Source organism: Hylobates moloch, unplaced genomic scaffold, assembly GCF_009828535.3.
Source record: "Hylobates moloch isolate HMO894 unplaced genomic scaffold, HMol_V3 SCAFFOLD_4, whole genome shotgun sequence".
Lineage (NCBI taxonomy): Eukaryota > Metazoa > Chordata > Mammalia > Primates > Hylobatidae > Hylobates > Hylobates moloch.
The window spans coordinates 160,136,950-160,151,244 of NW_026652279.1; the positions used below are offsets into that span (position 1 = coordinate 160,136,950).

A 14,295-nucleotide genomic window follows, 5' to 3' on the forward strand; every position below is an offset into this window, starting at 1 on the left:
CAGCTCAGATGACTACCTAAGTGCCAACTTACATACAATTGTTGTTTTGCCCTTTCTTTTCCTTCACTTGGGAAAGTTTAGAGGTGGAGTGAAGGAAAGACACTAAGATTTGGGCTTTCATCCGTGTTGTCTCACCTGTCTGCATAAGATGTTACAAAGACCAGTGCCTATTTTTGACAAAGGCTTTAAAGTCAGGTGGCTCTTTGTGAAATAAATGTAATGGAAATCTGAATATACTAGTAAATGGTGTTGAATCAACCATTAAGATTAATTTTCTTACAGAGTAAAAGTTGAAAGTGAGTAAGACAAGAACTTTAAATAAAATATTTTCAGGATATAAAGTCCAATAAAAATTTAAAGTGTAACAGAGTGAGACCCCCTTTCTGAAAAAAATTTTTAAAGTACAACTCAGAATTAACGTTTTCTTTATCTACCATTATAAAAATTGGTGTCATTGCCAACAGAGAATACTGTATTGGGGTAGTTTTGGGGATAAAACAAATTTGAACTGGCAGACCAGTTGACTACTTGGAAAGCTCATGCTACTAATACTAAGGTACTCATTTCAGCAAGTATATAATATTGTAAAGAATCCTAAGATGCTTAATTTTGTAAGTTTGCATTTTACTATGATCATATTTAGCAAGCAGCAACTATATTTTTCACTGCTCATCATGCACCACGCTTCTCCTACGTGATAACTCAAACCATTGAAATACAGATGTAGAGTACTAACAGCTTGGGGGAAGAAAAGAGAAATGATCCCCTAGCGATCCCAAGAAAACCAGTCATGTAGGTATGTCTTTTATTCTCAAGATGAATTTAGCAAGTAGACCCTCCTCCCAGTGGGCACCTCCATATAAAGTCTTTTTCATATTGCTAAGCAGAGGCCTTAAAAGACTGTGCTGGCAGCTCCAGGAAAAGCTCAGTGCTTTCATTGCCTCAGTCATCATCATCATCATCATCATCATCATCATCATCATCATCATCATCATTTATAATGTTGCAATTCAAAGTCTATTGCCAATTATCTTTTCCCTGACACTCCCACTGATAGTTGACAGTGAGCATTGAGGGACAGACTCATAACTTTGCAACATCCTGCTCTTTATTCCAAAAGAGTTCTTTAACAAAGTTTTATGACTCAGAACAAAACAAAACAAAACACTGGTGTTATTGAGGGAATTAAATCTAACATTGAGAGAAATTGGGGTTTAAGAAATATGTTATTTAAAAAGTATGTTACAGTATTAACATCTGGCAATATATAATCTATTCAGTCCTTTTTCTTTAGCCATTTGTTGGCAAGAAATAATTAAATTTTTTATTAAAACAAAACTTTTTACATTGGGAGTTATTAAGAGCGCCTCCTTTTGGTGTATTCATTTACAAATAAAAATGAAATATTTATTTTCATTTTTATTGTGTTTTATGTTATTTGCTTTATGTTGTTCTCTTGGGCTTACTTCTGAGTCGGAGATGGGAAAGTGCCCAATGAAAGAAATATAAAAGAATCCTAATTGGAAGCTGAACAATTATTTTGCTTTATAAGAAAAGTCCTGCAAAGTTTGTCATACAGTTTACTTCACTATAAACCAAAATACAATCCATTTCACTTTCCATTTGAAGACTTGGAATGTATCATCATCTGTGTTTCTGTCATTTCACGTGAGTTTTCTTCAGGGGCTGACTTCACAGCACTAGAAATCGATACACTGACTTGCCGTTTCAGCATCCTCATAACCTTTCTCTTATACCCTTTACATGCAAAGAAGTAGATAAAAGGGTCCATGCAGCAATTGAAGTTCATCAGGCACACTGTAAAGTGCAGAGAAATCTGGAATGAATGTCTTTGGCTACATTCCAGGAAATTAGAGAAACGAAGCTTCTTAATCATATGTTGAATAATTGCAACATGGTAAGGTGTGAAACAGAGAACAAACACAACAATAATAAGAATAATTGTGTTGAGAGCCTTTTTGTTTACACCAGATTTCTCAGTGAGTGGGTTTTGTTTGGCAGTTCTAAAGAGTTTGCAGCAGATCTGAGAATAGCAGATGAGAATGATTATAAGTGGAAGTACATATCCTATGAAACATGCCCCAAGTAGAATCCAGGGAAGAGATTTAGTTTCTTCAAAGTTTGGATACTCCATGCATGTAATCCTTTCAGCCTCCTGCTTTGACATAGGATTGATGAGGAGTGGGAGTGTCTGAGCAAATACTAGAATCCAGACAAATATGCACACGCCTTTTGCATGTTCAATCCTTTTTATCTTGTTGTAGCGTAGAGGGTGCACCACAGCAATGAAGCGGTCAATACTCAGGCAGGTCATAAAGTTCACACCTGCATATGTGTTGATGTAAAACACTAGCGCAGTTATCCTACACAAGGCATCTCCGATTCTCCAGTCAAAGCCCATTGCATAGTAGGCTATTCGTGTAGGCAAAGCGGTGGTAAAAAGTATATCAGAAATCACCAAATTTGTTGAATAGAGGGTGGTAGAGTTGATTTTTTTCCTGTTTTGAACAATGACGACCAAGGCTAGTAAGTTTCCCACAAGCCCAATGATGAAGACGAGGCTGTAATGCAGAGGCATTACTATCCTGGCCGTGCTGTGATGTGCATAGAGGTCACAGTCATTTCCCTGAGGAGTTGCAGAGGGCGTAGTAAAATTGTTAGACATTTGTATATCCATTGGTGGTGGTCAAGGTGTCTAGAAAAAACCAAGAAAGATCATTTAAGTAAAAGCATATGTATTCAGTTTGAATACTCATTAGTTTTAAAAAAGTTTAAATAATGTATCAAAGCAATCCAAACTGTCTTTTATATATCTAAGTTTTAAAATTTCATGACATGCAATTTTTAACAATTTGTAATTATAATATGGTTACATATATGGTAACAGGAAGAACAGAATAAAATTTGTGTTTTTACTCTCACAATTTGCTGACTTTGGCAAAGCTCTGGCAAAGGAAACAGAACCATTTAAATAGGGCAAACACATTTTTGTGACAGAAGGGAATGCACTAAATTTTTAGGCAGAAATTCCCCTTCCCTTTTTTGAATCATTGTCTGGTTAAGTAAAGCACCCCACATTTCAGACAGGCATGAAGCTTTGCTTTTAAATTTAATTTCAGTTGGATTTTTTTTAACCAAATGCATATCACTGCCAGGAAATGAAATCAGTCACCACATTTATGTAGTGAAATATGAACTTACCACAGTGATCTGATTTGTGTTAACCTAAAAGTCTGAGAAATAAGCTTAGTCCATGTTAGGAACTGAAAGTTAGATTTCCTTTTTAAAAAGAAGAAGACGACGACCACAACAACCATGACTAAAATGACAAAAAAAGAAGAAAGATAAAGAAAATGAGAGAGAAAAAGACTTAAGCTACTTCAAGGGGAAATTATTAAATTTTAAAACTCTATCAGTCTGCAAGTACTCCATGGATCCATGCAATCTACACTTCTACCTTTGTGCATAGTAGCAAGCATCACACATTATATTTTGTTTCTTGCTGTATTCACTAAACATCTTCATGTCAGTGCAACGTATGTATTTGTCATATGTGTAGATTTTATATAAACATTTGATATTCTACAGTCTTCCAATGTGTCAGTGCATAATTTGCTTAGCTACTCCCTTGATGAACTTTTGGATTCTTTCCGATTCTTTTCTTGTTATAAATAATGTTAAAGCAGAAATTTTAAGTCCTAAATTGAAAAATGGAAAACTCCTACAATAAATTTCTGTAGATGAGGGTAAACTTTGATTAAAGCAGGAAGAGCAGAGCAATAAATCCTGTGTGATTATTTTTAGAAGAAAAGTAATTCCTCTGATAGAACTGTGTGTACATAAATCTCACCTGGAAGTCACCAAAATTAAGGGGCACTTTCAGCATATCTAGTGATGTTGCTACTGTATATTTAAAGAAATATACAGTATTTCCTTAAAGACTGTCTCTACCCTGATCAAAAGCACTGTCTTCAAATCTGCTTCTCTCCCTGCTGTATTAAATGAATTGGATCTCAGCTAACTTCATTCTAACAACCTTAAAACTGAGATGTTCATAGACACTGAGGGTTGTCAGAGGATTGTGGTCATGTTATGTTAGAGGTATGCATTCTGTACAGTGTTGATAGGTTAATCATTATAACCTAAATGGAAATAAAACCTAAAGCAAAAGAGAGCAAAAATGGAAATAAAACATTTTATTATCCAGAAAAGAGACAATGGGAAAAAAAAACAAAGAATGAAAATGGTAAGTAGAAAACACAAGAGGGTAGGGATGTGTCACAACAAACTTAAATGGGTTGAGCTTGCCTATTACAGAACAGAGACTATCAGTTTAGATTTAAAAAAAAAAACAAAAACAATCCAGCTGTATGCTGCTTAGAAGAGATGTGGCTCAAAGTCATAAAGAAAGGTTGAAAATAAAGGCAAGGGAAAATATGTACCAGGCAAATCCCAACCAATGAAAAGGTAGTATGGCAGTATTAACATCAGAAAAAAATAGAATTCAAGGCAAATTCAATATTAATAGGAATACAGAGGGTCACTACAAAGGTTAAAAAGAACAGTCTACAAAGAATATAAAAAAATCATGAAATTTACATGTAACAGCAAAATTTGATGGAATTTAAAGGAGAAATTGGCAAATTCACAACCATAGTGGGAGATCTTAACACATTTCTATTATAATGTGCTAGATAAAAAAGAGATTAAAGACTTATTTACTCAACATGATTTAAAAGCTAACAGAACTTGCACTGAAGACACATGAGCATATCCGCAGATTTGACCATGTGCTAGGTCACCAGAAGACTCAAAGCTTTCAGAAAATAATTATTTTCTGATCACATTGCTTGACTACAGTGCAGCTAAATTATAAACCAATGATAAAAAGATAAAGGATAAATTTGGAAATGAAAAAATATACTTCTAAGGAACTCATGGGTTAAAGAAGAAATCACAGTGGAAATTTTGAAATGCTTAGAACTAAATGACGAAAGTACTACCTGTGAAAACTGTGGGATGCAGATAAGGCAATCTGAGATAGATATAAAGCCTTGAATGCATTTGTTTAAAAAAGGAAAGATTTAAAATAGGTATGTTAAATATACAGTTCAAGAAGCTAGAAAACTGTCCAAAGCAAGTGGAAAAACAGTAGAGATAATTGCAGAAATTAATGAAATAGAAAAGACAATAAATATCAGTTTTATATTTTGTGCAGGAAAAAAATGGAGTGGTTCTTAAATAGAAAATCATAGGGATTGCATTGTGGAATAAAAGTAGAAAAAGATTTTTCCATTTAGTTGGGAAAGGCTTCATGTGAGAAGCAGCTTTTCAGGAACTAGGACTAGACACAAGAGAGAGGTGAAAATTCCAGGCAAGGGTTGCAGCTTTGGAATAGGCAACAATAACTTTTATTAATGTTTTTCTAAGTTCTGTGAAAATGTTTTTTTCCCCAAAAATCTGAATGTGTATTTTTGAGTATTTCTAAGCAGATTCATGGGAATTGCCTTTAAAATACATGGCAGGAAAAAAATACTTCACTGTAGAGTCTGCAAATCCTCCATATGAATAATTATTATTGTAGAAATTAGGAAAGTAACACTCACGTAACACTCAGAGGAGAAGGTGCCATTGCTTGCCAGTTTGTATACAAATACGTGTCTGACTGCATCACCAAATAAGATGCAGCATCTAGCAGAGCCAGAGATTGCAGGAGTTTCAGAACAAAGTTCAAGAATATTTAACATAGCTCCCAAACAGTTCAAATATCCTTCATTAGAGGATTAAATATTTTATGGCATAGCCATACAGTGGAATACAGGAATACAGCCATGCAGTGAATACAGTGCAGCTCTAAAAATGGCAACATGAAAATGCCTGTTTCTTGACTGGGAATTATGTTAAGTGAGGAAAGCGGATTATACAACATGCCACTTTTTTGGGAGGTGGGGAAGCAAATACACACACACACACACACACACACACACACACACACACGAACACACACACACACAGAAATATGTCTGTATGCCAAAACATAATTTTGTATGAGTAATTTTGGGGCTTTACTCATATATTCTAGATTTTTAATGCTGAACATTTCTATTCAGCGACTGGAATGAATAAATAGGTAAAAAAATTTTAATCGGAAAAAATTTTAGTTCCCCTTTTCTTGTAAAAACCTTGTTATCTGACATGCTTTTCAAAGCTTGCACTTCAGTGTTCGTTTTTCAGATTTCTGCATTAACTTACTAGTTGTGTACCTTTGCATTGTGTCATCATGTAGAAACCTCACAGCAGCCCTATGAGCTTGAGCATTACTACCCCTTACCTACTTCGCAGGTGATGAAACTGATAATAAATATCAATTTTATATTTTGCACAGGAAAAAAATTGGAGTGGTTCTTAAAAGCCACGCTGGGGTTAAAGGCGATGCTGGATCCTTCTCTTTGATGACCTGGCTTCAGGTTTCTTCCTCTGTTCAGTCCTTTGCACAGGCATCTGTTTCATGCTGCCCTTAAAGAACTGAGGGCTTGTGGTTTCAAAGTGGTCAAGGCTCTAAGGGCCATCCTCACTATAATTATGGCACATGTGCAACATGGCCCAGCTGCTCCAGAGCAAAGGACAACTCCTAAGGGCAGGGGGTGCCCACTTCCAGGAGAGGTGCCTTCCCAAATGGGAAACCACTTGTGGCCACACATCATTGAGCCCCAAGGGGTAGCCTGTTGAGGGTCCTTAACTGATGACCATTGTGCGCTGGAGGTAGCCAAAGAAAGGCATTTGCAGAATGTGGACATGTAAGTGGGATGGCTTGGAAATGATCTTAGGTAAAGGTAAATGCATGCTTTCGATATTTGGATGTTTAGTAACCTCTTGAAGGATGATTCCACTAGGTAGCCCTAATATGTCACTTTAGTTCTTGCTTGTATTTATCCTGTGTTATTAATGTGGTAGTTTTAGCCAATTTTATGATCCCAAATTGAGAGGAAAATCCTTTCATATGCATGACTGTTACTATCCCATTCTTATATCAGCCAGTCCCAATTTATTATAATCTTCCCTCAGAGATATTACTTTATATCTTCCTTTAATCATCTTAAGGATTCCTTTCTGAAACTTGAATTAAGTCCATTCTTTTATTCAGCAGAAAAATGGTTTTTAGTGCCTCCATGTGCTAGATGCTGGGAATACAGAAATGGTACCTTTTTGTATTAGAGGGTCTGGAACTGAAGGGTGAATATACAGCGTTGAGCATGTGCTGTTATCTGAATGAGGTGTTCCTCAGGATTCTTTCCCACACATAGCAGTATGTGCTGGGTTCCTCCTCATATGTAGCAGTATTCTGCTCACTTTGTGCATTACAGTGCACCAGTGTCAATATTTGGATAGTACAGTTATCTTTTAATTCTTTTCAGTAGAAAATTTATTCTTAAGTATATTTTAAGTATTTTACATTTTAATTATTAGGCAGCAGCTTCTGACATGTTATTTAAGATATATTTATATACACTGAAGTATATATACTAGAAAGTATTATCATTTATCGTTGTATTGCCTAGGGAAAAGCCCAAAGAAATGTTTGTTCTAAATCTTTTTTCTTTAGAACACTAATATCAGAATAATAGCTTCCTCATAATGCATTCTACTGAAAAGGTGCACGTGGCCCCTCAGCCGTCCTTCGTGCTGCCCACACTGAGGGACAGGAGTCAGGACAGAGGGCTTTCCCTGGAGGGCATGGATAATGACTGGGCCACAGGAAGCCTGGATCCTTATTCAGGTTCCACCTGTGGAACAGGGCCCTGTCGGCCTTCAAGGCTCTTGTACCTTCTGCTGGGAGCCACCCTGGAAGCCATCTATGCCATTCCCTTTTTTTTATTGGTAAACAAAGGAGACAGTCCCAGTTTTGCCTCTGTAATGCAGTATTTGGTCCTTTTAACTTTACTGTTATCCTAACGTGTAAAACAATAAGTTTCTTCCTTAGCAAAATATCTTCCAAAGTATTTTTACTTATGCTTTGGGAAGTGAGCCTGTGTGTGTTTTTCTCTAGAATGTATTTCATTGCTAATAGAGTTGCTAACGCTTCTTGAGATATTATCATCTCATTTTTGCATAACCGGACATGTTGACATGAACTGACAGGTTCTTTCTAGCCGCAAAAGGAAAAAAAAAATAAAAGGCCCCCCAAAACTCATTTATTTAGCATCTAAGAAAATTATCTAAGCACTAATGTAGTTTGCGCTCTGGAAATGTTTACCCTAGGTACCCACTTGGAGGGATTTGTGATTTTTCACAGAAGACATGTACCTTCTGTGGTCCTAATTTACTCGCTCAAGTAATTAAAGTGTTTTCTCAGCCTTTAATTTGGGCAGAAACAGAACAAAACCTTTACCATATTCTGGGATTTAGTTGGTGCTAGAATAACAGCTTTTGGCTTTTGCTGAAATGTCATCTTTGCCCTCTAATATTTATTTATTTTAATAATTATCAACACCTTGAATGAAAAGGGGCTTACCTAGGAATTCTGTTTAAATGTAGCCACTAGCAATGACTGGAATGGGTCAAGTTGTGCTGAGATGATCACCAATTGGAGGTGACTTCTCTATAGGTCAAGTCTGCTCTAGAGTCAGCTTATACAGAGAGGTGACCTGAATCAACGTGCCCACAGTGGATGTACCAAAGAGGAACTTCCAGAAGCTCACTTTCAAAAACAGCCAGGGGAGCCACCCAGATGCGGCCACATAGATACTAATTATATGTGTATATTGTTAAGTGAGGAGTGTTTGATCTGATTCTTTCTCTGATACACTGTCCTTGGCTACTTTGAGGAAAGGTTAAGACTGAGGAAGAATTTCTGGAACAGGGAGAAATAAAATCATTGGAAAGGAGGGGGAAGGTGAAAGCTCAGGGTTAATTGAAATTACAAGGATATGGTTCTACTGAGGAAATAAAGACAAGCACAGATGTATCAGGACGGCAGGCTGGGGCTGTTTCAGCTCCTTGAGAATAAACCTGCTCCAGGGAAGAAAGAAATCATTCATTACTTCTTCCTCTGGTTACCTGGTTTTATAAGTATTTGTCAATTATTTGAAAATGCATTCTTGTTCAAACAAGGACATCTAAATTTGGCCCAGTGTCACACATACTGGGTCCTAGCATTCAACTAGTGATTTTTCTCATCACCTTTTTCATTGACTAAATAGCCATCATCTGAGGTATTATGGGTGTCGTTTGCCTGTAAAATGGACAGTGGGAAACATGCATTCCTGGTGTGCAAGAGGAACCTGCACTACTGTGGAGCTGTGACCAGCATAGTCAGAGCCTCCTGGTGCTTCATTAGTAAAGTCAAGTTGTCCATTCTATTAATAATACGCTGCTAACCAACTGTCATAGTAGTCAGTACATGCCTTTGTGACCTGGTTAAATACATCTTTGTACACTGTAAGGTGGCTTTTTCCCAGCCAACTTTGAGTCCTAAATTGATAGCTATGTCTGTGTCCATGATTCATTTTTTAGAAGGATTGAGAACAATATTCCCTATATCCTTTCAAAAAATCACGCATACCAGAGTGATATTCAGCATAGAGTTGACTGTGGTCTGTCTGTTTGGGGGACCTCCCCTGCCTCCTGGGGGGCTTGCTTTCTGGCGTATGGAGTGTGACTAGCCGAGGGGCTTAGTAGAGGCAACCTTACTGAGGAGCTCTGTGACCGGCCTGCCAACCCCATTGCGCAGCCTGGGTCAGACCAGCTCCCAATAGATCTGCAAAAGGCCATTTATAGGACCAAGTACAGAGAACTTCTTCAAGACAGAAAAAGACAGAAAAACCTCTTCAAGACTGAAAAGGGGTTTAGCAGTCTACTGTTTCCTCTTTGTGCTTTATATGTGTCCCCAACCCAGTGGATGTGCAGCGAAGACCCACTTCAGCTTCATAGACGCGTTCCTTGGAAAGGTGCTTGAGCACAGGAATTCTTTAGTTGAACACCCAGTTGCACATTTGGGGTTTCACATATTCCAGTTATTTTCTTTCACCTTTCACTGGTAAAAGCCACCTGTGTGTCTTTTGGTGGCTTTTATGTTGAAAAGTATGGAAGTTATTGAAGATGAAGATGATATATGTTTAGAGAACTAAGAAACTAAGAATCCCACCATAATACTCATTTTAGTGTAAGAAAGATATTCTGTGTTTGTATCTGGCATGATTTGTAGGATGCAGCATGTGAGAAAACTGCATAATATAAAAAGGCTCTTTATAATGAAGCTCTGTGTCTATAATATTTCTCCTCTGAGTCCTGAATGTTTCTGGAAATAATATGTACCTTTTCTCTTTCAAGTTCAAGGAGTTTCAATTTTGTTTTTGTCTCTATTATCAGATGGAAATTAGGGGGAACATTAGATACCGTGATTTTATGGATAAACCGAATTCCAGGTCAACTCGGTCATTCGCTCAGGGATCTTACTGTGGTACTCAAGGCAGGGGTGATGAAGGCGCCCAGGACTCCGTGTTCTCCCTCATCTGCTGCCTCTAGTCGGCGAGCAGTCCCTGTGCCTCAGCCTTGTGCTCTGCTGCACATCCGTGTCTGCCTGTTGTGTGCCATTCCCGCCCTTCTGCCCACAGCCACGGCAACAGCTTCCCGCCAGGCTCTGAAACGGGGCCCATCCAACCCCAGGCAAACCACAAGCTCTGTGTCATGACTCACAAGTTCCCTCATGATCTGAGCTCCATTCCCTCTTCAGGAGGGTTGCTGGCCAGCTTCCCCTGATCGTGCCCTGGTTCCAGCCATACAAAATTACTTATAACCTTTGGATGTCCCATGTTCCCTCACAACTCCGTGCCCAGTAACACTCTTCCCTCTGTTTGATGTCCCCTGGCCCCTGTCCTGTATCTTCAGCTCCTACTTTCCTTCAAGGCTTAGTTCTAAGTATCCCAGGAGCATTCCTGTTCTCCATCCTCTGAAAGGCAGTGTGGGTGTATTTGTGAGGGTGCTGTGCTCTGTCATAGTGTGTGTATCGTTGATTTTCTTCCCTGTCTCCCATGAGCCTGTGAAGTACTGTGAGTGGGGACCCTGTGGTGTTAATTTCTTGTATCTCTAGGTGATGTATGATTGATATTCAATAAATACCCATTAGTTAAAGAATAGCAACATTGCAGCTTTCTTAATCCTTAATGAAAGGTTCTTTATTACACCGCAGTAAGCCCTTGATGAATAATAATCAATTAAAATTACTAAGCAGAGACTGTGTTCCAGGCACTGCCCTGGGCACTGTATGTGTGTTTACTCATTGAATCCTTTCAGAACTTTCACAAGTCCATTGACAGATGGTGAAAAGGAGGCACCAGGGCACTTAAGTGACTAAAGACCTAGCTGTTAAGTGTCAGGATTCAGACCCAGGCAATTTGGCTTCAGAAGTCATATTCAGTACAATACATTTTATCTCCTATTTCCGATGTGATCTGCTATTATGGGTAGAAAACAAGTAAAATAGGAAGGCATCTCAAAACCTTAACGTACGCTGACTCTTACCTATCTGAACAAGAGAGACTAGGAGAACTGGGGGAAGGGAATGGGGGCAGGGAGGAAGAGATGTTGATTCAAATGAAGGAGTTTATTAGTTTATTTGTAGCATATTTTAAAGTAAGTAAAGGTTTTATAAATGGATTTAGACTACTGTTTTAACAATATTTTAATAATAAACCAATTTAGACTGAAATTTCAATGGAAAAAAGATGGTAAATACCTAGAATAGGCTTTTATGCTGTTAATTGATTTTTAAACTACTTTTTAGATATTTGCAGAGATTTAACAAAATATTTTTATTCTTCTCTTTGGGCTTCCAAAACACCACAGGCATCTGTGTCACTGTCACAGCTTTCAGAGGATTCTCACATGTGTTATCTCATTTTATACGATGCCGAGACTTCTTGGAAAGGTGATCAACCCCCCAGGCCGGAGGACACCACTCGTCCTCTACACAGGCCACGTCCAGGGCTGCCTAACAACTCCAGCAGGCCTTAACCATAGCAGAGAGAAAGGTATCCCTGTAAACGGCTTTATTAGGTGCGAAGCTCTTTTAAATGTAAGCTTAAGGATGATGACTTGATCTCATCCAACATTTTATCCCATAGAATGCTACAGAACCAACCTACAATAGATATCTACTAAATATCTATAGAATACATAAATGAATTAAAGTCATATAGCAACTTGAGTTAATATTTATTCCATTAAGTGACTGGTCATGGTACTAATTATCTCTAGGAAGCCAGATGAAAGTAATTTATACAAGGGATCATTACCATTGTCACTGATACGATACATAAACATGTGAGTGAACATTTTGTGGAGTAGCATATTCTTTGTGGTTTTATGTCCAAAAAGTGCAGTGAACTCCCAGAGAGAAAACATGCTAAAATATAAGAAGTGTGGAGTCCTTCCAGTAAGCACAGTTAGATGTGTGATCATCCATAGACTCAGGGCCGTTTATTTATTTATTTATTTATCTATCAAGACAGAGTCTTGCACAGTCGCCCAGGCTGGAGTGCAGTGGCGCAATCTCGGCTCACTGCCACCTCCGCCTCCCAGATTCAAGGGATTCTCCTGCCTAAGCCTCTCGAGTAGCTGGGATTATAGGTGAGTGCCACCATGCCTGGCTAACTTTTATATTTTTAGTAGAGATGGGGTTTCACCGTGTTTGCCAGGCTGGTCTCGAACTCCTGACCTCAGGTGATCCGCCTGCCTCGGCCTCCCAAAGTGCTGGGATTACAGGAGTGAGCCACCACGCCCAGCCAGATTAAGGGTCTTTATGTAAAATATCCATAACATATCTGTTGGATTCACCCTCTGGTAAGTCGGTGGCCAGAGAGATGGGAGAAGAATGATAGGAGACAGTTTTTTAGCACTTACAATGAGAGGCAATGTTGTAAGGACTTGGCAGTAGTAATACTCCCCATTTTACAGGTAAAGCAGCTGAAGCCAGATATTAGGTAACTTGTGTGGGGGGCCACACAGCTTGTAAATTACATTTGAGCCTGATTTCAGAGCCCTTGCTCTCATTACACTGTATTATACTCAGTGACACCAAAAAAACCAAAATACCACGCCCCCCTCCCCCAACACACACACAAATACACATGTACAAAACCCTCACCCCCCTTTAAAGGAAGTCTCTTCACAGCTTCTATTTTGCCAAGTTTCTGTTACCACCATTCCCAACCAGGACATAAATGTTGCCAAAGCACTGCATAGAATTCATTGTGATTTTTTTCCCCTAGGCACATAGAAAAGATACATTTAGTCTAACTAAACATAAGTATAAACCACACAACAGACTTTTTTTCCACTTATCTAATTAGTAGTATATAGCATTTAAAAAGCAAAGATTGGTACTCTTTGCTGGCGGGTGGGTAAATTGGTAAAATGTTTTTGTAAACCAAAAAGTAATGTTTTATATCTAAAGCTTTAGAAAATACACCCTTTGCCCTAGGAATTCTACCACTGAGATTCTATCCTGAGAAATAATCTTATATTTCTAATAATTCCTGTAGCATAGGAATATTCTATATTAAAATAACTTTGTTCCTTTTCCTTCATACTAAGTTATCCTGAAATATTGGCATTATTTGCGTAGTTTTGCTTGATACAGTTTTTTTGTCATTGTGAGTTTATACAGTAGTACATGAAGTAAGCCCTATTTTTTGACAAAGATATTTCTGGTGGACCCATCGCTTTCACTCAGCTTTATAAGAACTAACTAGACCTACCAGTCAGCAGAGAGTCTAAACTTACATTATTAATATAATTTTTGTTAGAAGTGATGGTAGCTTGTTCTTAAATAGATTCTTTTCCTTTTTACCTTTTACCTTAAAACTTAGGCTTTTAAAGTTTTTCTTAAAAAAATTTGTTGAAAAAGCAAAAGATCTTGTACTTACATATCAGTGACTCGTTTGGGTCTCTGTGTAGTAGCTGTCAGTACTTGTCCAAACTGAAGTAAGTTAACTGTGGCATGTTGTTTTAAGAGAGGCTGTGCAGACATCCTTTTATGGTGGTGACTTTTTTTTTTCTGTCACCCTGTGACTGAGCATGTAATGAGCAGTTAGCCTCGTGTACGTGTGTGCACTTTTTTTTTTGTTTTAAATGGGAAGTGAAATTTTTTATAGTGATAAAAAAAAACGACTATCCAAAAGCCCCTTGGAATTTATGAATTGTTGATATCTGTGGAACTTTATAAATTTTTCTGTAAGGTTTAAGTATCAAAAAATTCTTTGAAAGAGACTGAAG

At 37.9% G+C, this 14,295-nt stretch overlaps 2 protein-coding genes across 3 annotated transcripts in view; one reads left to right on the forward strand and one right to left on the reverse strand.

The window, feature by feature from the left end:
- Nucleotides 1-14,295, forward strand: part of UBAC2 (UBA domain containing 2) — a 190,170-nt gene that overhangs the window by 89,825 nt on the left and 86,050 nt on the right. The window lies entirely within an intron of this gene.
- GPR183 (G protein-coupled receptor 183) lies at nucleotides 806-14,059 on the reverse strand. Its single transcript, XM_032151180.2, has 2 exons — nucleotides 13,947-14,059; nucleotides 806-2,716 (listed from the first exon to the last, which is right to left on the reverse strand). The coding sequence occupies exon 2, from the start codon at nucleotides 2,696-2,698 to the stop codon at nucleotides 1,613-1,615; it is 1,086 nt and encodes a 361-aa protein (XP_032007071.1). The 5' UTR covers nucleotides 2,699-2,716; nucleotides 13,947-14,059; the 3' UTR covers nucleotides 806-1,612.